We start from the raw sequence: 22,286 nt of genomic DNA, 5'->3' as shown, positions 1-22,286 counted from the left end.
ATCTTTCTGATTTTTTTGTGTTTCACTTGACCACATTAGTAGGTATTTTTTAACCACAAAATTTTTAATGATTTATTTATTTTTATTGGAAAGTCAGATATGCAGAGATGAGGAGAGACAGAGAGGAACTGGAACTGCCAGGATTAGAATGGGCACCTATATGGGATTCCAGCATGTGCTAGGCGTGAACGTTAGCCACTAGGCTACTATGCCAGACCCTTTAATCACAATTTTTTTAATTCTAAGACTACCGAATTCAAAATCTATTGCCTAGATTTATAAGACCCATTCTCTTTTTTTCCTTCTGTTTTATTTTTTATTTTATGATACAATTCCATAAGCTCTGGGATTTTTCTTATACCCTTGCCAAAATGTCCCTCCCTTCCGCTGATATCCCCCATATTATTACCACAGTATAGACATTCTTAAGCAGTCATAAGTCCATCTTTCTGCTGTATAAGTGTATCCTGACCTTGCAGAAGATCCATATTCTTGTTAACATCAAAAGTCCACAGTGGACACCATTCATACAAAGTGTTCAGTATTTATTGCTATTTTTTAGAACATCAGAGTTTAGGAGACCGTTAGCTAGTTAGCAAAATTCCTATTGTAATCTCATTATTTAGAAAGAAACAAAAATGTATTTCCTTTGTGAAAAGCAAACCATAGTCATAATAATAATAAAGGAAAAATCTGCATCTCTTTGGGAATTAATTAACTATTTTTCCTCACAATAATACCGATACAAGGTTACACTTTCCAATGCGATGTTTAGAATCTATTTAATATTATATTCCATTGTCATGATCATCAGTTTCTGTTCTTGTATTATTTAACTCTTTAACTTTTTTTAAATATGTAGCAGGTATTCACATTCTCTTTCAGCTGTGAACTAAATTAATGTGCTATTGTATTCAAAAGCTACACCACTCCACAAAACAATTCAAGAGCAATTTTTTTGTGTGCATGATCAGGGCAGATTAAAACTATATTATCTTTTGATCAAAGATCGTTCATTGTGTTACATGCTCAACAACAACGAAAAAAAGAATTAAATATCAAACCTTGATCTGGAGATCTTGCATAGTTGGAAGAAATCAAAAGGCTAATAGTTACAAACATGTCTACTTCAGAAAGTGCTTTAAATGTCTCATATTGTTGTAGAGTGTGAAGTAGTCAAAATGCTCTAAAATCAGTGTTCAGATAGTTTATACCGCAGGTTGAAAGATAAGTCTCCACCTCAAATACTGTAACTTCTTTTCCAGAAGGAAAAAGCTACTCACGGGACTATCTTCCCTAGCAATTTTCAACCCATAAAGTTGTCAAAAACACAGTGGGGATGTGTGCTGTTCAGATTCTCCTTTTGGGAGGAGCTTGCCTCTCACCCACTGGAGTTCTTTCAACACATCATTTCCTTCCATTTGGCCTTGACTGCACTGTGGTCCCCGCTCTTCCCAGCCTAGCACGAGAACTCTGAGTCTGATCCGCCTCAGTAGCTCTCTGGAGGGCTGCCCAGGGCTCAGTCAGGTCTGCACTGCAGTGTGATTTTCTCTCTTTATCTAATCTCTCTTCATTCTTGCACAATGGTTGGTCCCAAATATGCATTTGAAAATCTGTCTTGGTGACATGAACTGGACTGTGTTCTTTTTAAATTCATATAGTGAAGTTTTCACTCCCAGGACCTTATACTAGAACTCTTTTTTTGAGATGGTATATCCAAAGAATTAATTAGCATCCTAAGATGGGCCCTAAACTAGTAGAGGACTATTGTCCATATGAAAAGAGACTATTATTAGGACACACGTGCATACACGGAGGAGAGATCTTATGAAACACAGACAGAAGGCAGTCATTTACAAACCAGAGTGAGGCCGCCAAAGAAATCAGACCTGTGATACCTTCCTCTCAAATCTACAGCCTCTAGAACTGCGAGGAAATTTGTATTGTCTAAGTAACGCAGTCATGGTATCTTGTTCTTGCAGTCCCAGCAAACAAACACACTGAGTTTCTTTCAGAAAACCCTGCCTAGGACAGACAACTTTGATACAACTTACAGAAAAAGTAAAAACCTCACGTTACCATTGAAAAGGAGCTCCTGTTAGCATGTGCAGCATTAGGACACTATGATCTGTGAATCGACACTTAAAAGTAACCTACAGGATTTTAAAAATGAAATTCTAAAGATAATTGGCAAAATCATGTGTTTTTTCCTTTTTGTAGATGTATGTAACTTCTCCTGTTCCCGTGTTAATAATACTCTTTAAAAAATACTATTTTACTTCTTCCTTTTTTTTTTTTCAGGGCTCTGTGGCTTATGTTTCCCAGCAGGCATGGATTCAGAATTGCATTTTGCAAGAAAACATCCTCTTTGGCTCCACAATGCAGAAGCAATTTTACGAGCAAATTTTGGAAGCCTGTGCTCTCCTTCCTGATTTGGAGCAGTTACCAAATGGAGATCAAACTGAAGTTGGAGAAAGAGTAAGGAAAGTATAATCTGTTATATGCAGGAATGAACCTTACTCAGCTCTGCTAATCAAAGATATCTTATTTTACTGACAGTTGAAGACCTCTGAAAATACACATTTCAGAAAATACTGAAGTACTCCTGTGAAAGAGATGGCACTATTCATAATAACATAATTATTTACAATTGACTATCTGGAAGTCAGGGTCAAGGGCAATAGGAAACTGTTGTTTGTATCCATATGGAGGTGTGAAAATCCTTCTGATTAGATCAGTGCCCTTTTGTTTTAATTGCTGGCACAATGTTGACCTTTTTCTAGTAAGTGGACAAAGTTAAGGCAAGGGTGAGCTCAATAGGACACCTGTCTCCAGGGCTGGCACCTAGCTCAGGTTCTGCAGAGGCCCCAAGAAGTTGCTTTTAGAAATGTGTCTTGGCTTGGTTCTGACTTAAAAAGAACTTGTTTACCAATTGACTCACTCTTTGGCCTATATTTCATTCACATTGCAGTAATAATTTAATGTCTCTCAGTGAAAACAAAATAAGAGAGGACCCAGTGAGTGAACCTTGAGAGATTACTCCAACCCATGACAAAAAAAATCTGATTTAATTAGCAGTAAATACAAAAGTATATTATATGTATAACTTCTGTGTGCTGTATAGATTGACAAATAATTTTCACAGAGTAATTTTACTTCTGGGAAGAAAGCAAGCATAACCCATTATATTGATTGATTGATGAAAGATATGCAATAAAATTCTAAAAAGTAAGAATATAGGAAATGCAAAAACTTACCTTGTAGCTTGGCTTACTTTATTCAAACCCCATTACTTTGCAGATGTACCTTATCAATAGTATCGTGTGAACTTTTCTTCCTCTCCCTGAATATTTTCTGACATTTTGTGACTCTCTAAGCAAAGTTGTGCCATAACTAGAATTATACAAAAATGTGACTTCTTCAAACATTTTCTCAATACATTGAATAATATGTTAATAAAACAATCTATAAAAATATGTGATGTCACATAGTATATAACTACAAACAACAGGAAAAATGTCTAACACGAAATAATTCAGTGTAGGTATTAAGTACTATTTCCATTTATAGCTTTTATTTTTATAATTAAATTCTTTCTCATATAATGTACTTAGAGGAAACACGTAACTTAATATTTTAAAGCAAAATTAATGTAGAGTTTTGTATGAGACAACCAAGACAGTGAGGAGTTATTTTCTGTTTTATTTGAATTTCCACTTGATAGCCATTAATGACCACACACATTTTATTGTATGTTACACACATACTTCATTATATGTCCTTGTTCTGCTGTGGGGTCCACAACAATGAGTGAGATTATCTGTCACTCTGCCTCCAAGGGACTTGCCGTCCATTGGGTCTCTGCCAATGAGATTAGTCAGTAATTGTCAGATGCACAATATTGAGTGTAGAAGGATGACTCAGCAGCTCATAGACTGGTGAGTGCTTGATCTAGGTATTGTCAGTTCTACCAATGGGGCAAATAAGACAGGTTGGGAAGAGTGAAAATTATATCCTATGTTGGGATATTTCAAGGAATATGACTTTCAAAGGGGATTTCACAGCTTGAGTAGATTTTAAGTTGGAAAAGTGGGGTTGTGGGATCCACAACAGCATGGGTAGTTTAAAAGGACTAGACACCTACAAACAAGAACATTTGACTTATACTCAGAAATTTTTACTGCTCATGAATTATGAGAAAAAGAGAGAGGGGTGGGAATCCAAGGTTCTTAAGCAAAATGATGGCATCATGATAAGACAGGTGATGACAAAGGAGAGGAAGAATTGGGGAAGGGGGTGACAGCATGATAATTGCTAACATTCATCTTCCTTAGAACTGGATTTGTTCACAATATCTTTGCCTTTATTGACTATTCCATGAGTTGAAGACTAACAATCACACACAAACACATACCTTGTACATTGCTGTGTGATTTTTCTTTCCTATATTCCATATCAAACTATGAATTCTCATGATAGAAATTCTGCTTCATTTATCTTTAAATTCCAAATATAAGCCTAGCACCATGAATAAAAACAAACTTAGGATAAGAAATGTGAAGAAGCCGTGATATTTTACAATTACAGGTGATTCGGTAAGTCCTCTGCTCTACTGAGAACTTACACTAAATATGTGAATAATAAGTAAAATAAATCAAGTAAATTAGGCCTTGCCTCATAATTCTCCATACATGGTCATACATGTCAAATGTAATTCTCACATGCTATGATATATATTCCCCAATTTTGCTTCTTAGAGTTGTACTTTTACCAACAAGACTTGTACTAATCTTTCTCCAAGAGAAAACAGGATATGTTGATGACGGTTTTCATAATTTAGTTATTATTCTTAATTTCCTAAATGCCAATTTTAAAATGATCACCGGTGTCAGTATACAGGTGGCAGCCAACAAACCTGTTTAATATTCCACTGGCATAACTTTTCCAAGTGAGGGATTTGAAAATTCTTTTTCTCTTCATTTTTAGCCTCTCTCCTTTGGAGAATAAGCAGTTAAGAAAAAGCAGAATTACCTATTTTGTGCAAACCAGGAATACTAGGAATAGGATGGAATAGACCTAGAGATCCATGGGTACATTAAGAGTTGAATTTCCTGGATGGATTATCATCTGTCATGCTACAAACGAGGGTTTGGATGCAGCTGTGTGTACTCTGAGATGTCCACATGTTTGTCTGATTTGGTTTTGTTGCTGCTCTGTTTTTAGGGTGTAACTCTCAGTGGAGGCCAGAAGCAGCGAGTCAGTCTGGCTAGAGCTGTTTATAGCAGGGCTGATGTCTATCTCCTGGACGATCCCTTGTCTGCTGTGGATGTTTACGTCGGAAAGCAGCTCTTTGAAAACGTGATAGGATCTTCAGGCCTGCTGAGAAACAAGGTCGCCATCATGGCATTTATGCTTTTCTTCGGGGAGGCAAGGAGCAGAATGTGTCTAAAGATCCAATTATTTTGCTTGTGACTTTAAGTGGACAAATCTCACAGGGAACTAAACAGGATGCATGTATCACTACTTTGCACACACTTTTTTAAGAGCTTTACTTGATTTTTATTTCATTTGCTTTTTTAACTTAAAGGGTTTATTAACATATTAAATCCCAGGGGTTACAGCAAATGCATAATTATTACAACGTAAGTCTCATGAATTCTTGTGATAGAGTGATATTAACACGAAGAGATTCGATGTAATTCATAGATACAATTCTACCACTACAATAATACTTTCTCCTTTCTTTCCTTCCTTTATCCTTTCTTTCCTTCCTTTCTTGCTTCCTTTCTTAATTTTTCAAAAACAACATACTCAAAATTTTTTCCAGATAATTTATAACTTCCACCTTTTACACTAATTTTTAAAGCTTGACTTGTGAATTTTCTCTGGTGACAATATATGTGCTTCTTATGTCATCAACTAACACAATATCCTAAGGAGATTCATGCTTCCAAGAGTTGTTTCAAAATTGGTTGAAAATTTTTTGAAAAATTATAGTTGTCTCCATGCTATTTTTTAAAAAAGATTTATTTTTATTGGAAAGTCAGATATACAGAGAGAGAAAGAGAGACAAAGAGAAAGGTATTCTGTCTGATGATTCACTCCCCAAGCAGCCGCAATGGCCAAAGCTGTGCTGATCTGAAGCCAGGAGCCAGGAACTTCTTCCAGGTCTCCCATGCACGTGCAGGGTCCCAAGGCTTTGGGCCATCTTCGACTGCCTTCCCAGGGTATAAACAAGGAGCTTGATAAGAAGTGGAGCTGCTGGGATTAGAAGCGGTACCCATATGGGATCCTGGAGCGTTCAAGGCGAGGACTTTAGCCGCTAGGTTACTGCTTCGGGTCCTGCATGCTACTTTTTAAATTTTTTTTCATTGGCTATTTAGACTTAAGATTTGGTAGTGTTAACATGGCATTGTACCAATTCAAGTATTTTTTCAAAGGGACTAAGGAAACAGGAATTTGTATTATCAAGCTTGTTCCATGCTTGACACTTTAAATCAGTTCCTGTAATTATTATAGCAAATGTCTAAATCTAGGAGATAATACTATTCCTATTGTAAATATATAGGAACCTTTCATGTGTCCAAATAATGTGAAAATGTCTTACTGAGTTATGCCCAAGATAAGAACGTCTCATTCACTCCTGTTCATGTGTGTATGTATATTATGTGTGTGTGTGAAATATGAATAATTTAAAACAAAGAACATGAATTTTGATTTGTGTCAAAGTCTCTTTGGTAACAGAGACATACATTTTAAAAAACAAGCAAGGTTTACATCTATTGCATTGTTTTGAATTTTCTATGAAATTGGTTCATTCGTAATGAATGGAAATTACCTGAACCAAAGTGTTAAAGTCCCATTTGCAAGCTATTTCTTTTTCTTGCTGTCTGCCATCATTAAATGTGAAGTGTATAGATGTAGTCTTAAACTAACAATGAATAAAAATTGTATGTTGAGATAGTACAAAATTACTGTAGTTTTCTTTGAAATAGGTAATTCATGCCATTTTTTGGTAAACATGGAATAAAATATTTTCTTTTTCAGACTCGTATTTTAGTGACACACAACCTCACACTTTTGCCTCAGATGGATCTTATTGTTGTCTTGGAAAATGGCCAAATTACACAAATGGGAACATACCAGGAGCTGCTATCTAAAAATACAATTAATCTGCTCCAGGTCTGCAGCGAAGAAAATGGTAAGGATATGAAGAAAAATAAACCTGGGACACAATTTGTCTACTCATTGTAGAAGTTCATTACTTGACTTCTGCTGTACATTTTTCCTTATCCATTCTGTTGGGAAATGGGCACCTTCTTTCTATATTTGTACACATCAATTAAATTTCAATTCATTTATGATTTTTCAGAAAAATTTCACTCTCCCAAAGTCTCTTCTTTCTTCTATGAACTATGAAATCGGAAATCTACAAATAACATTTCAAATCTAGATAATAATAGTTGTAAAAATTCCATTTCCTTTGAATTTTTTTTTAATTTTCATGATATAGTTCCTTAGACTCAGGGATTTCTCTTTTCATTTCTCCATTCATCCACTGTTTTCCCCTATACTGTTCCAGTAATATAGTGTAACAACAGTCACAATTCCACCATTCTTCTATTTAAGAGTATCCTGATACTGTAGATAAAGAAACTTCCTTTGAAATTTGTAACAGGAAATATAAGTTTGTGTGAAATAAATATTTGAACACCTGAGTGTTATTATCTAACACAGACAGGGGAAGAAACAAAATTAAATAATCTATGGCAAGACAGAAGACAAGGATATTTGCTCAATATATTTTTCAAAGATCTATGTATTTTAATTGGAAAGGCAGACTTATAGAGAGAAGACAAACAGAAAGATCTTCAGCCTGCTGGTTCACTCTCCAGCAACCAGAGCTGAGCTGCTCCGAAGCTTGGAGCTTTTTCCAGGTCTCCCATGTGGGCACAGGGTCCTAAGTCTTTTGCCCAATATTTTTTAAGATTTATTTTATTTGAAAGTCAGAGTAGCAGACAGAAAGTGAAAGCAGAGAGAGAGAGATTGAGAGAGAGTGTAGGGTGGCGTGCTGGTTCATTCTCCAAGGGACCACAATTGTCAAGTACAAACTAGGCTAAAGCCAGGGATAGGAACTCCATCCCAATCTTCCAGAAGTTAGCAGACCAAGCACTTGAGCAATGTTCTGTTGCCTTCCTCGGCACATTAACAGGAAGCTGTATCAGAAGTGGAGTAGATAGGAACTAGACCTGGCACTATGATATGGAATGACTGTATCATAAATGATTGATTAATCCACTGTGTTAAAATGCTGGCCCTATTTCTTCGGCTTTTACAACTGATGATTGTTTTCTATTTATTAATGTTTGTCACTGCAGTCCTGGACCTGAAATTTCATATCTGTGTATATTTTAAAACAAATTGAGTGGTTTGTTCTTTATATAATGTTTAGGATGTGGTGCTGTTTGAAATCCAATGTAATTGTAAAACTGTTGAGAGATCCACTCTGTTCATGATTACTGTTCATTTACAGCTATAGAGGGTTCTTACGTAGACTTTTGTGTCATGATCCTTTCCCAAATACAACACCACCGACTAACTCTACAATTGGCTATCTTGAAATTTGAGGCTTGAAGAAGGAATGCAAAGCTATGTCTCATTGTTTTCTGCATCAGTTGATATTTAGTAACTCTATTTACCCTTACCTAGACTTAAGACATTAACAAGACCAGTGCAATTTATTATTTTATTTTACTATCATGAAATCTAAAGTCAAAATTATTCTTCTGACATATTCTTCTTTTGAGGCTAAGCTAAGCTAATACACAAGTTGTATAGTGCTATTTCTTACTCCTTGTTTTTACTCCATTTTCAAATTGCAAATATTCTACTTATAGGTACATTCAATGTTTTGATGCAGCCTCCCATGACTGTAGCTGTTCTTCGTAAAAGAAACAGCTCTCATTTCCTTTATGGGTGGTGGGAGTGCTTCCTTGTCTTCTCAGGCTAACATTAATTTATTTTATGTGTTGGACAGAGATGGCAACAAGTACCTTTCAGAACTAGATTCAGATAGTACTATATTAATTTCTCATTTTTCAGAACTCACATAGTCTCATGTTAGGCAAACACTAAATGTACACTTGATCTTTGTTTAAAAGTTGAATCCATAAATAAAATTTCCTCAGGAATTAACAGGAAGGCTTGGAATGCTATGAGTGAATATCTTTTTTTTTTTTTTGAAAAATTACTCATACATAGATACATCCCATAGACACAATTCCAAGGTAACCACACTTCCTTCAATCCCCTGCTACACCTGACACCACAAACCCTTCCAAATGTAAGGGTGTTTCAAAAAGTTCATAAAAACGTAAAGTAAAATATAAGCTTATTTTTGTGCACTTTTTTTGAAATTCACATATAATGTTTTTTAATACATATTTCCCATGGATGTTTTAGAGACCCCTCTATGCATGAATTTCAATTTTTTTCTACCCAAATAAATTGTTCTTTGAAGTTCATTGTCCACACACTCTTTGCAGTACCTTGAGTAATTTGCATTGTTTCAAAAAGTACATCTCTAATATCAGACGGTGTGTAAATTTTAAAATTTGATCTGAGTCTCTGTTAATGTGCCTGGGAGAGCACCCTCTAAACCCACACAGGAGACCTGGAAGAAGAACTGCTGATCCTGGCTCCTGGCATCAGCCTTGCACAGCCCTGATAATTGAGGCCACCTGAGGAATCAGTCAATGCATTTTTTTTTCTCTCCCTCTCTCAACTCTGCCATTAAAATAAATAAAATATTTTTAAACATAGAATAAACTAAATAAAGTTTGTAAAAAACTGAGAAAAAATATTCACTATGCAAATAGGGCCATAGCTAAACGCCAATTGCATTGTTTGATGCTCCTGCAGTATTTCCATTGGCCCGGGGTCCATCTGACTGCATTCTGTGTTCATTACAGTGTCTGTTATAACTTTGTCTGCTTGGCTCTCTATCTGAAAGACCAAGAGATTGTGTCCCCAAGAGGATTTTCTCTATCCATTCCTTTTGGCTGCATCAAATGCTCAAGTCCTAGAACTCTAAATAACAAAAGCTTGCTTCTGGACCCGGCTACCAGGGAAAGTACCCCACAGGCAGATTGCTCTGCTGGAATGCACAGCTCTTTAGAACAAGGATATATATATATATATATATATATATATATATATATATATATATATATATATATATTATAATATAATATATAATATATATAATTATAATATAATATATAAATTATTTTTATATGTATAAATAATTTTATATATATATAAATAATTTTTTTTTCTTGAGAGTAAGTTTGGGTGGAGCACAGGATCTGGACATGTGCCCACAGGTGCATAGGGGCAAGTTCTGGTTACACAGAATAAAGACTGTTTGGAGAGTTGCTGTTTCCAATACGAAGTCTCAGAAATCCAGGTGCCCCACCTGGACCATGCAGAGAGTTGGGAAGCTTCTTTTATGGCCAAAAATAGGATCTGTTGTTGGCTCCAAATTAATATTTTAAAAAAAGAAATTCTAATTTGTGTATGTGGCACAACATTGTAAGGGAAACAAGTGGATCAATTGTGAAAACCTGGGAGTCAGTGTTCACATGAATGGTAATGTCAGCCTTGATGGAAACGACTGGACGCTCTGGTTCTTCCCATTCATGAAATACTGCCCTTGAGCTGGTGCTGGGTTACCTCATGTTTCACATAGAACCAAAATGCACATCTTAATCCTTCCTTTTCCTCAAAATAGTTCATTTTTGTGCCACTCTTCCAATTTCCAGGTTATTCTGAATATCAATGATGATATCAGTTATAAATAACTCATCAAGTAATCAAATGTATTTTAGTTTGGGCTTGTATTCAAACCGGGTCTAAAAAATCTGTAAGTCTAATTTTATGGACTAATTCTTCACATAATCAGGGATAAGAAATAGGTTTATGAAAAAAGATGTAAGAGAACTGGTCAAGTTTACACATTTTTTGGCCTAGTTTTGCCCAATTCTTGTTTTGTTTAAAAATATTAACTAGATTTAATTTTGATTCTAGATTTGAATATTTTATTCTATGAAATCAAAAAAGTATCACCTTGGCAAATTCTTGTTGGCACTGCTGCGATTCATGGAAGCAACTTTGCCTTGGCTATTTTTTTTTATAAAGATTTATTTTTATTACAAAGTCAGATATACAGAGGAGGAGAGACAGAGCGGGAGATCTTCCATCTGATGATTCACTCCCCAAGTGAGCCGCAACGGGCCGGTGCGCACCGATCCAATGCCGGGAACCAGGAACCTCTTCCGGGTCTCCCACACGGGTGCAGTGTCCCAATGCATTGGGCCGTCCTGGACTGCTTTCCCAGGCCACAAGCAGGGAGCTGGATGGGAAGTGGAGCTGCCGGGATTAGAACAGGCACCCATATGGGATCCCAGCAAGTTCAAGGTGAGGACTTTAGCCGCTAGGCCACGCTGCCGGGCCCTGCCTTGGCTATTAATTACTCCTGCATATTCATGTATGTGACATTTAGTTAAGCACCTCCAAAACAACTAAAATTGCGTGGTCTTCATTTTGACAGCAACAACAAAGATTAGTTTCTCGAACAAACTAATATAGATTCTAAGTGAGAAAATTAGATCATGATGCTTCTTTTCTTTCATGCTTTTGATCACTTAAACTTTGAAATATTGTACCTTACAGTTTGGAGCAACCACAATGATTTAGGATGAAAAGTCGGTGGTACATAGGGAGACCCAGCTCCTACTTGCTTGGCCTGTTTCCCCTCTTTTGTGTTTCTCTTTCAAACTCTGGCTTTCAAGCAAACCTTTTTTTTTTTTTTTTTTTTTTTTGAGATTTATTTATTTTTATTGGAAAGTCAGATTTACAGGGCCCGGTGGCGTGGCCTAGCGGCTAAAAGTCCTCGCTGTGAACGCTCTGGGATCCCATATGGGCGCCGGTTCTAATCCCGGCAGCTCCACTTCCCATCCAGCTCCCTGCTTGTGGCCTGGGAAAGCAGTCGAGGATGACCCAAAACTTTGGGACCCTGCACCCGTGTGGGAGACCTGGAAGAGGTTTCTGGTTCCCGGCATTGGATCGGCACGCTCTGGCCTGTTGCAGCTCACTTGGGGAGTGAAACATCGGATGGAAAATCTCCCTCTCTCTGTCTCTCCTCCTCTCTGTATATCCTGGCTTTCCAGTAATAATAAAAATCTTTAAAAAAAAAAAAACTAAAGGAAAGTCAGATTTACAAAGTGAAGGAGTGACAGAGACAAAGATCTTCCAACTGCTGGCTCACTCCCCAAGTGGCTACAAAAGTCAGAGCCGAACCAGTTCAAAGTCAAGAACCAGGAGCTTCTTCCACATCTCCCACAGTGGTAATGGTCCCAAGGCTTTGAGCCATCCTCTACTGTTTTCCCAGGTCACAAGCAGGGAGCTGGATGGGAAGTAGAGCAGACAGGATACGAACTGGTGTCTATATGAGATCCCAGGTGTGTAAGGTGAGGGTTTTAGCCAATATGCTACCATGCCAGGCCCTCAGGCAAATTTTTTAATCTTTAACTTTTTTCTCCTATAAAGTACAGGTTAACTTTTCTGATTGTTTTTTGTTGTATTGATCCATTTTAGTCCTTAGTTGGTGGAGAGTCTGTAAAATACCCTATAGATTGTAAGGGTGCATTGAAATATTCATGGCAGCTGTGGAAATGAGAGTGCATCCTAGGAGGAGAGACTGAGACAGCTTGACACTGAAATGTCCATTCCCTGAACCTGGAATTTTTTGTGCTGGGAACGGCTGTAAATTAGATTCTCCCTTTGAGGGTTAAGGGTATAGAATTTATGTAAGACACCTTAGAAACCTCAGAGTTGAATTCCTTCCTTTTGGAGATAAGAGATCTGAAATTCAAGGAGTTAGCATCATATCTGGGAAACACACACACACACAGACACACACACACAGACACACACACACAGACACACAGTTCTGCCTAACTCTGAGGTGTTGGCTAGCAAAGTTACAAACAGTGGCTTAAACCTCAGTCTCTGACAGTGCCAACTATGTGATCTTGATTAGCTGCGTCTACTTAAACTAATTAAGTTATATCCCTTCTCTGAAGTCCAAAAAGAGATTTCTCTCAGCTGTTTCACGGTAGAATCTCATTTTCACCAAGATGTCATCAGCTATCATAGATGATGCTGAAGTAGTATGAATAATCAAAGACTTCCCAGGATATCTGTGGAACACTCAAACATGTCTCCAACAAGTGTCATCCTTCAGTGTTTGTCTCTGCAATTGTGAATCATATCTTTGCATTAACATGCAAGCACTGACCATCTTCTTCTCCAGCACACACTTTAAGGCAAATTGATGTAATCGACTGCAAGACTATACCAAAAGATCAAGATCTGGAGCACAATTGTAGGTAAGTATCAGGACAAAACCAGTTCTAGTATTTCAGAACAATTAATTACATTTCTTAACACTTAAAAAATTCATTCTGTATATAGGTTTCATAATAAAAAATGTTCAGTATGTGTATTTGGTGTTCTCCAATTCCAAACTATAAATTAAATGAATGTGTCTACATATTTAAGTGAGATGGATGTGGTTCAGTTGTGGAAACATATGCTCATTAGACACCTGTCTATTTCTAGCCAAATTCACAGTGGAAATCTAATCCAATTGTTTCTGTGCCAAACACACCTTTACCCATGGTGTTTATATGCTCTACAGATGTGATCGTGCAATGGGCTTTAGACATGGGGGGAAAAAGTTGCACCATAGATTAGAATGATTCTCAGGCCAGGATAGTGACCAAGAGCAAGGCCTTAGGGTAGCATCTAAAGAGTCTGCTTAGAAAAGCAAGAGGAATGAAATGGGAAGATAAAGAGAAAAGAGGAGAGGAGGGAGGAAAATTAGGAAAGACCGGGAGAAGACAGAGTAAAACTTCGGTGCTAGAATTCGTATCGTATTATGCTTCATTTTGCTATTGTTGTTCTGGTAAGTAAAATGAACAGTGGCTGAGGTAGATTATCCGAAGTCCTTTTCCTCAACATTTACGCCAATAGTTGACAAATTAGGAGACTGAAAATAATTGTAAATAACAGGAATGCAGAATTTAAATATCAGTGGCTAAGTTATAGGAAGCAGCTGTGGATCAAACTGCTAAAATGGAAAATATTGAATAGATAAAAGGATAGGACATATTTTAGGATCCTGTAACTCAGAAATTGATAGATTTGACTTTGATTAAAAGAACAAACCTTGAATTCATTATTTTTGTAAGGGCTTGGATATGTCTTAAAGTATGTGCGTGACATGGATGTGCAAGTGGCCTGATGGAGCTTGGTGAGTGTGCTAGAGATTTAGGTGACTCAAGTGCTCAATTAAATTGGTTCTTGTTGATTTATAAAGACCTTAAAGATCATAAAGTTTCTTTTGTTTATCTACTGTCCTGATGTTGTCTGTCTATGGTCATCCAATCTCATGACTCTCCTTTTATGTTTAAATGACACTTCCAACTTGCATGTCAAAATGGAAATCACACTCTTCCTATAACCTGTGCAAACCTGGTCTGCATACTGTCTTTTCTGTCTCAGCTATGGCAACACTGCTGTGCCAGTTGGTCAGGTAACTACATCTTACAGACATCCTTGGTCTCCCTAACTCTACATCTGCTCCATCACCAAATTCCATTGAGCTTGTCTTCAAAATGTGTCCAGTAAAGTGCAAATCAACTTCTACTCATCACCTTCGTAACTATCACGTTTGTTCAAATCATTACCATTTATCACAAATATTTTCATATTTTTCTTTTTACATTTCTTCCTTTTTCTTATCCCAAACACACTGCTTGTTACACAATGTTTGGGTGTTTTTTTTTTTACAGTTATTATGAACCAGGCACATCATTTTTAATATCAGAGCTTTCAAAAGATTCACATATCAGAGTAAATCACAGGTTCTTGCACTGATTAAGTAAAGTCCTCTGGGACCTGAGCCTGTTTTTCCAGGTAAACACATGGTTCCGTCATCCCCCTTCTATTGTGTCCTCATTAAAATGTCACACCATTATTAAAAACCTAGTTAGCCATCCTATTTCAAGTCCATCTTCCTACCACATTTCCAACTTTATATTTTTAAGCTTTTTGAAGAAGACTTATTTTATTTTGATTGGATAGAAATATCTACAGAGAGGAGAAACAGAAAGATTTTCTATCCACTGGTTCACTTCCCAAGTGGCCACAAGGGCCAAAGCTGAGCCAATCCAAAGCCAGGAACCAGCATCTTCCTCCACGTCTGCCACATGGTTGTAGTGTTCCAAAGCTTTGGACCATCCTCCACTGCTCTCCCAGGCCACAAGCAGGGTGCTGAATGGGAAGTGGAGTAGCCAGGACACAAACAAGGTGAGAATCCAGCCACTGAACCATCACACTGGGTCCAATACTTTTAAGTTTTTAGCTATTTTTCAAAAGCCATCTTCATTTCCAACGAACTGGAAATCTGTCTCACAGACTTTTAGTTTGTATTTTTTGCAAGAAAGGCTAGATACTGTATGCAGAAATAAGAAAATAGAGAGAGTCCAGCACAGTAGGCAGATCTTTCTGTCTCTCCTCCTCTCCATAAATCTGACTTTCCAATAAAAATAAATAAGTCTTAAAAAGAAGGATTCAATTCATGGAGGATATTTTAGAAATCTCTACATCTCCTGTGTCCCATCCCTTCCTTTGTGAATTAGAAATGAGAACACTGTTGATCATAATTTCTGGAATATAAGTATTATAATGGCAAGTAGTAAGATGTTGAAAGTTTTGTTCAGGGGGGTACTCACACCTCTAAATCATAAGTACCAATTTTCACTTATCTGTGGTCTCATATGCACTTAGCAAATGGTCTGACAAAAACTTAAGTTAAAAGACATTACATACTGTAATAAATAGAATCATACATTATATATAAATAATTTTTCCTGATTTATAATTTTGCTGTCCAAAGAGAACTCCTGGAGCTTTTATGTACCACTCTGAAGAAATTATTCCCCTTCTTTTTTCTAGGAAAAAAAAAAAAGATTCATTTACAGACTTGATTTCTAAACATTTCTTATTTTGCAGAGACTCAAACAGAACCTTCATTCTAACTTCCTTTTTCAATTAATGCTTAAGGAAGTTTTCCTCTTCCAATATGGTATGTCCTTATCAACAAGCCTCAGAATCTTGCTTTTCTTTTAAGAAATTTGTAAAAACCCCTTGGTTTTAGCCTGGTGCACATCTGTGAAATCTCACCTGCCCATCTCTCCTCCTTTGCAGACAGGCTATTGCATCATTTTTATCTCATGTTTTAAACATCTACTTTATTTTTTTTTCCTGATTATTTGTTACTCTAGTTCATTACTTTCTATGCTATCTTCCATGATCACTTTGGTTGTCATTTTTATTATCACTTTTGTCTTTATCTGCTTGACTCTTTGATAACATGATAACGTATCAAGAGAATCTCTCAGAATTGCTCAGTTATTTCCAGTGAGTGCAGATTTGAGATGAACTAGGATTTGGAAAATACCTGCAGACAAGAACATTTCAGTTACCGGGAGTTCTCCACAGTGGGACAAGCTGAGGTAAATTAACATGAGTCTTCCTCATGCAAAGGTTTCCAAGGAAATTGGCTAACTTTTCATTAGGAGCAGAGCAGAACAGGAGTGAGGTTGAAATAATCCCTACAAATTCCTCACTTATCAGTTCAAAAATTAGAGCTGTTTAACGACAATAGTTAAGTTTTCTAATAAGAATCGAAATATTTTGAACTGCAACCACAACTTTTTGTCTAAATGGAGCTTATGCATATTCGCTATTTCCTTAGAATTCTATTACTATGTTCTCTAAATGAAATGTATTGGGTCTCTTAACATTTATACAACTCCTTTGTGCTTTTCATGCCAAACATTGTTACTCTAATCCTGCCATATAGGCTCTACCTTTGTGACGAAGTGCTCAGTTTTGTAATAGTGGCTTCAAAGTGTTAGTTTTATAGGTTTGTACAAAAATATATAGTGACTCGTGACAAATTTTTTTAAGAATACCTGAAGAACAGACAAGCCTCAATTTCAAAGCTTAACAGCATGAAAATTTGCCTGCCTATATAAACATCTCACATAAAACCTATTTAGAATAAAGTGTCAAAAAGGTACTGCAAAGCTTGTCTGAAAAAAAGAATAACACTTCATTTTAGGAAAGCAATAGTTTCCTATATTGTATCTAATAAATTAGTGCTCTTTGTTATGTCTAATTAGGAAGCTTTAATTTCCTTTTAACAGTAGGATTTCATAGCATTTTATGTCCAGCTACATTAGGGATTAATTTTTTTGGCTTGACACCAGTGCTAAATTTGCTTATCCAAACAGAAGCCATGCCAAAAGGGTTGAAAGATGATGACAGCAATTAACCCAAATCGTATGCCAGGAACTAGTCCAATGAAAGTGTCTGTTAAATGGTGTATCTTCTCCTGTTGCTGAGGCTGACCCTACAAAGGGCATGTACTGCAGTCTCCCACAGAATGTTTCTTAACAATACTGCTAGAGTCAGGTGTATTTGTTGTTCTGAGAGACAGAATGGAAAACAGAGATAGAGAAGTTCTCAAGATCTTCCGAGGATGGCATGCATCAGTTCCGTATTGTCTAGGGGGCCAGCTGATAGTAGATATATCAATCAACCATGTGATTTTATTACAGGTTTCAGAGATCTGTGTAAAGCATGAATAGTACAGAAACAGTTAAAATATGTTAAAAACACATTTAGATAATTATTGACATTAAATAAAATTCATACATGATAGAACATTATAGATTATACTGCTATAATACAGCAATGTTATAGAATAATTGATCCCTTTACCTGTAAAACTGTATTGTGAAAATAATAAAAAAGGAGAAGATTTGATCATATATGGAGTCTTCATAAAGTTCATGGAAAGTATATATTAAAGAAAAAAACAGTCCATGCATTTCTGAATTTTTCTGTGCCACAATAAACATATCATTTAATTCATTTTCTATGAACTTTATGATGATATCTTATATATACTGAGTTGCAAAATTATGTATACATTTAACAAAAATCTCAGTTATAGATCAACATTTATACAACACTGCATACATGCAAAGAAAAGAATACAACAGCGTGCATCAGTGTGTTCTCACATATAGCCTATGATATAGGCTTGTAAATTGCTTTTCCTTTCTCTTCTTATTCTTAAGATTTATTCAATTTGAAAGACAGATTGTTATAGAGAAAGAAGGAAACATAAACGGACTTCCATCCTCTGGTTCACTCTCTAAATGGCAGCAATGGCCAGAGCTGAGCTGACTCAAAGCTAGGAGCCAGCGGTTTTTTGTGGGACTCCCATTGGGGTCTAGAGTCCCAAGGCCTTTGCCATTATCTGCTGCTTTTCTAGGGCATAAGCAGAGAGTTGGATCACAAGTGGAACTGGTAGGACATGGACTGGTGCACATACAGGATGCCAGTGCCACACGGTAGAGGATTAACATGCAGCGCCACCATGCCAGCCATACTCTGGCATCTTTTTTTTTTTTTAAGATTTATTTATTTTTATTGGAAAGGAAGATTTACAGAAAGAAAAAAAGACAGTGGATAAGAGTTTCTATCTACTGGTTGACTTCCCGAGTGGCTGTGGCCAGAGCTGAGCCAATCTGAAGACAGGAGTCAGGAGCTTCTTCCAGGTCTCCCACATGAGGGCAGGGTCCCTTCTGCTCTCCCAGGCCACAAGCAGGGAGCTGTATGGGAAGTGGAGCAGCCGGGACACAAGTATGAGCTCATATTGGACTCCGGGTTATGCAAGGAAAGGATTTAATCACTGAGCCAATTCACTAGGCCCTCACTTCATTTTTTTTTTTATTCTCTGCCTCCTTCCCCCCCCCCCTTTTCCCTCTTGTTCATGCTGATTGGTGTTTCATAATTATTTCCCTCAAAACAAATACAGAGTTATTTAGAAAATTGAGTTGGCAGTTAGTGATTCATTAGAAATATGCTGTGACTGAAATGGAGGAAGGTTTTGTTTTGTTTTGTTTTGTTTTGTTTTGTTTTGTTTTGTTTTGTCTTGCTTTGTCTTGCTTTGCTTTGCTTTTTAGTTCTTTGCACAAAGAAGAAAACTAACAGGTTCAGTTTCTTTGGTAAACAATGAAAAAAAGTAGATGAAAATAGAAGTTTTTCATATGAAATTAGAATTCAGGGAAAGGTTTCAGAGTAGACATACTAAGTTAATTGTGATATGCAAAGAATTTTAATGAAACTGTGAGTGTGAATTGCATTGCATAGGGACATGCAAAGGTGACAAAGCAAATAATGGCTAGATTTAATTTTGAGGACATGCACTTTTAAGAAAGCAGAAAGAGTAGCCTAACAGAAATCAATGCAGGATAATACAAGAGCAAGGGAAATACAAAATTTGGTGGCATAAAAATTTAAAGGGAAGAATGCTCAAACATGAATGGACTCATCAAGGTCAAATGCCTTAAAGACGTTAAGTGGAGGAATTTTCAGGGTATCCAATGGATATGTCAGTAAGAGTTTATTTGTGTCCTTTCTGAAAAAAATTTTGCCAGATGCTGGAAAATTTGGGAAGGAAAAGGTGGTTTGAAGGGAAAAAAACTTCACTACAAAACAAGAACAGTAGCACAGGTGGGCAGGAAGAGTTACATAAAGTTGACAGTATGGTTATTTTTATGGTGATGATATTGGTTTATAATGAGAAGATTGTGCTTTTCCCTATGGGTTGATGGGAGGGAGTCTGTATAAAGGAAATAGAGATTGTAGGATTTCCAGGAGCAGAGGTATTTCCTAAAATGTGGAACAGGCAATGCTAAAGAAAGAAAAAAATCCTTGGTAAACCAGGACCATTGATCATGTAAGTGAACAAAAATGACAGAAAGTTGGATTTGGGCTCAGGGAATCTAGTTGGAATAACATGAGCTGGGAGTTAGTGGATTTAAAACTGAGCTATATCAGTTATGACCAAAGTTTCAAATATCTAGTCTTGTGCACAGGTGGGTGCACACTCCTGGTGATAACACTGATGATTGTAGGTCATGAGCATAGCTTGCCAAAGCAGAATGCAGATAAATGGCCCTGGGTATGTGGAGATCATAAAGTTAGTGGAATTTGAGTTTAACACAGTTGTCTGTGTAAGTTATGGCATTATCCAGGATTATGGCAGAATGAAATAGAAAAGCAGAGTTTGAATCTGATTTATTGATATACCAGGAAACAAGTACAGTATCGTATAGTTTCATGGCATTACTAAAATGATCCCCCAACTTGCCTTGACTCTGATGGACAGTTATTAATAAGAAACTGAAAAATCAGATAATAATGTCCTGACTTTAAATTATTTGAGGGATGAAGCAATTACTAGTTTCTTTTCAATAATACTCAAGTAACAACATTCCCAACTGAGCAAACTAGGGTTTTTTTTTTGTTTGTTTTTTTAAGGTAAGGAAGTAGAATTCACAATAAAATTCTTGGGACCGTATAACTTTAAAAAATATTTGGTTCATTTAAAATCTAAAATACAAATGTTGTATTGCTTTATAAGACCCTCATTGGATCAAAGGAAACAGTTCTCAATGAAAAAAGAAAAGATCCCTGTTGGCGGTGTAAGTATCACAAGAATTAACATTGCTTATTATTAATCATTGAAATACAAAATATTACATAATTGATAAGTCATGGATTTTTTAATTTGAGGGAAGTTACTATAAAAAGTTTGAAAATCAAATTGCTGCATATCTTATCTGTATGTAATTAGTGACTGTTACATGAATTTTTACTTCTTTTAAGTGCTTAGGGTAATGCTTGATATTTTATAGACACTTGTAAGGAGGCTCCTATTATTTTTTTAAAGATGTATTTATTTTTATTGGTAAGGCAGATATACACAGAGGAGGAGAGACAGAGAGGAAGATATGCCATCCAATAATTCACTCCCCAAGCAGCCACAACGGCTGGAACTGAGCCAATCCGATGCCAGGAGCCAGGAGCCAGGAGTTCTTCCGGGTCTCCCATGGGAGTGCGGGGTCCCAAGGTTCGGGGCCGTCCTCAACTGCTCTCTCAGGTGACAAGCAGGAAACTGGATGGGAAGTGGAGCGCCGGGATTAGAATCGGCACCCACATGGGATCCCAGCGCGTGCAAGGCAAGAAATTTAACCACTATGCTATAGCGCCGGGCCCATTATTATTTCAGTCTACAAATGAATAAACTGAGGCCAAGAGGAGTTAGTATTTTGACCAAGAACACAAAAGTTAGGAAATGTTGTAGTACTATTTAAATTTAGTCTGCTTTATTTTAAAGTACAGCTTTAAAATTCAGTGGTACAATTTCTGTATAAATGGTGCTAATCAGGAATAAATCTTATTCAAAAATGGCTTGTCACATTATAGTATTTCTTAGCGCTTCTAAAGCTTGTACCAATTGTATCTTTAGGTGAAGCTTTCCATCATTCTCAAGTACCTGCAAGCCTTTGGCTGGCTCTGGGTATGGCTGATGGTGGTCATTCTCTTAGGAAAGCATCTGATGGGCATTGGACAGAATCTATGGCTTAGTGCCTGGGCAAAGGAAGCAAAGCACGTGAATGACGCTACGGAATGGAAGAAAATTAGAAACAAAAACCTTAATATCTATGGAGTATTGGGATTGATACAAGGTAAAAAATAATTCCGGCTGCTCTTTTATTTCTTTTTCTGATGTCACTGATTCAGACATAAGCATATGCATCATGATATTTCAAATAAGTCATGCCTTTTTTTTTTTACAGAAACAAACAGAAATATTCCATTCATTTTGCGTTTCTTACTTAAACTGGAAGATGGGAGTAAAAGGCTCTTTAGCATTAGATCAGGGAGATTGGGATTCCTCTGTTAACTGTTACAGGTGTTTTCCATCCATCCTTATGCCTGTGGGAGAAAGATGTGTCATATGCCAGCTTTCCAAATATTTGAGAATAATTCAAATGTGTATGTTTTCCATTTATTATATTTTGGAGAATAACCCAGTAGTTAATGTTAGTGTCAGCTATTAGTAATTTACAGATGTTCTAATTTAATTGTGATAGCAATTATTTCAAAAGATATTTTCCCTATTGCATAATGAAGGAAATTGAGGCATGGATATTTAGACATGTAGGCTTCCAAATTCTTGACTGTATGGCCACTCTTTGTGCATGTGACAGTTTTAAGTGATATGAAGACCA

General features: G+C 36.6%; 1 protein-coding gene across 2 annotated transcripts in view; it reads left to right on the top strand.

Annotated features, from left to right (window-relative positions):
• LOC101535776 (ATP-binding cassette sub-family C member 2-like) overlaps positions 1–22,286 on the top strand; it is an 87,242-nt gene that overhangs the window by 37,905 nt on the left and 27,051 nt on the right. For both annotated transcript variants that reach the window (XM_058661758.1, XM_058661759.1), the window contains 6 exons: positions 2,302–2,478; positions 5,224–5,391; positions 7,048–7,201; positions 13,376–13,451; positions 20,633–20,693; positions 21,521–21,740. In XM_058661758.1, coding sequence (XP_058517741.1) covers positions 2,302–2,478; positions 5,224–5,391; positions 7,048–7,201; positions 13,376–13,451; positions 20,633–20,693; positions 21,521–21,740 — 856 coding nt within the window. The remainder of the gene's footprint in view (positions 1–2,301; positions 2,479–5,223; positions 5,392–7,047; positions 7,202–13,375; positions 13,452–20,632; positions 20,694–21,520; positions 21,741–22,286) is intronic.

The sequence above is a fragment of the Ochotona princeps genome, chromosome 3, assembly GCF_030435755.1.
Source record: "Ochotona princeps isolate mOchPri1 chromosome 3, mOchPri1.hap1, whole genome shotgun sequence".
NCBI classification, from domain to species: Eukaryota; Metazoa; Chordata; class Mammalia; order Lagomorpha; family Ochotonidae; genus Ochotona; species Ochotona princeps.
This window is presented reverse-complemented; position numbering and strand designations above follow the sequence as displayed.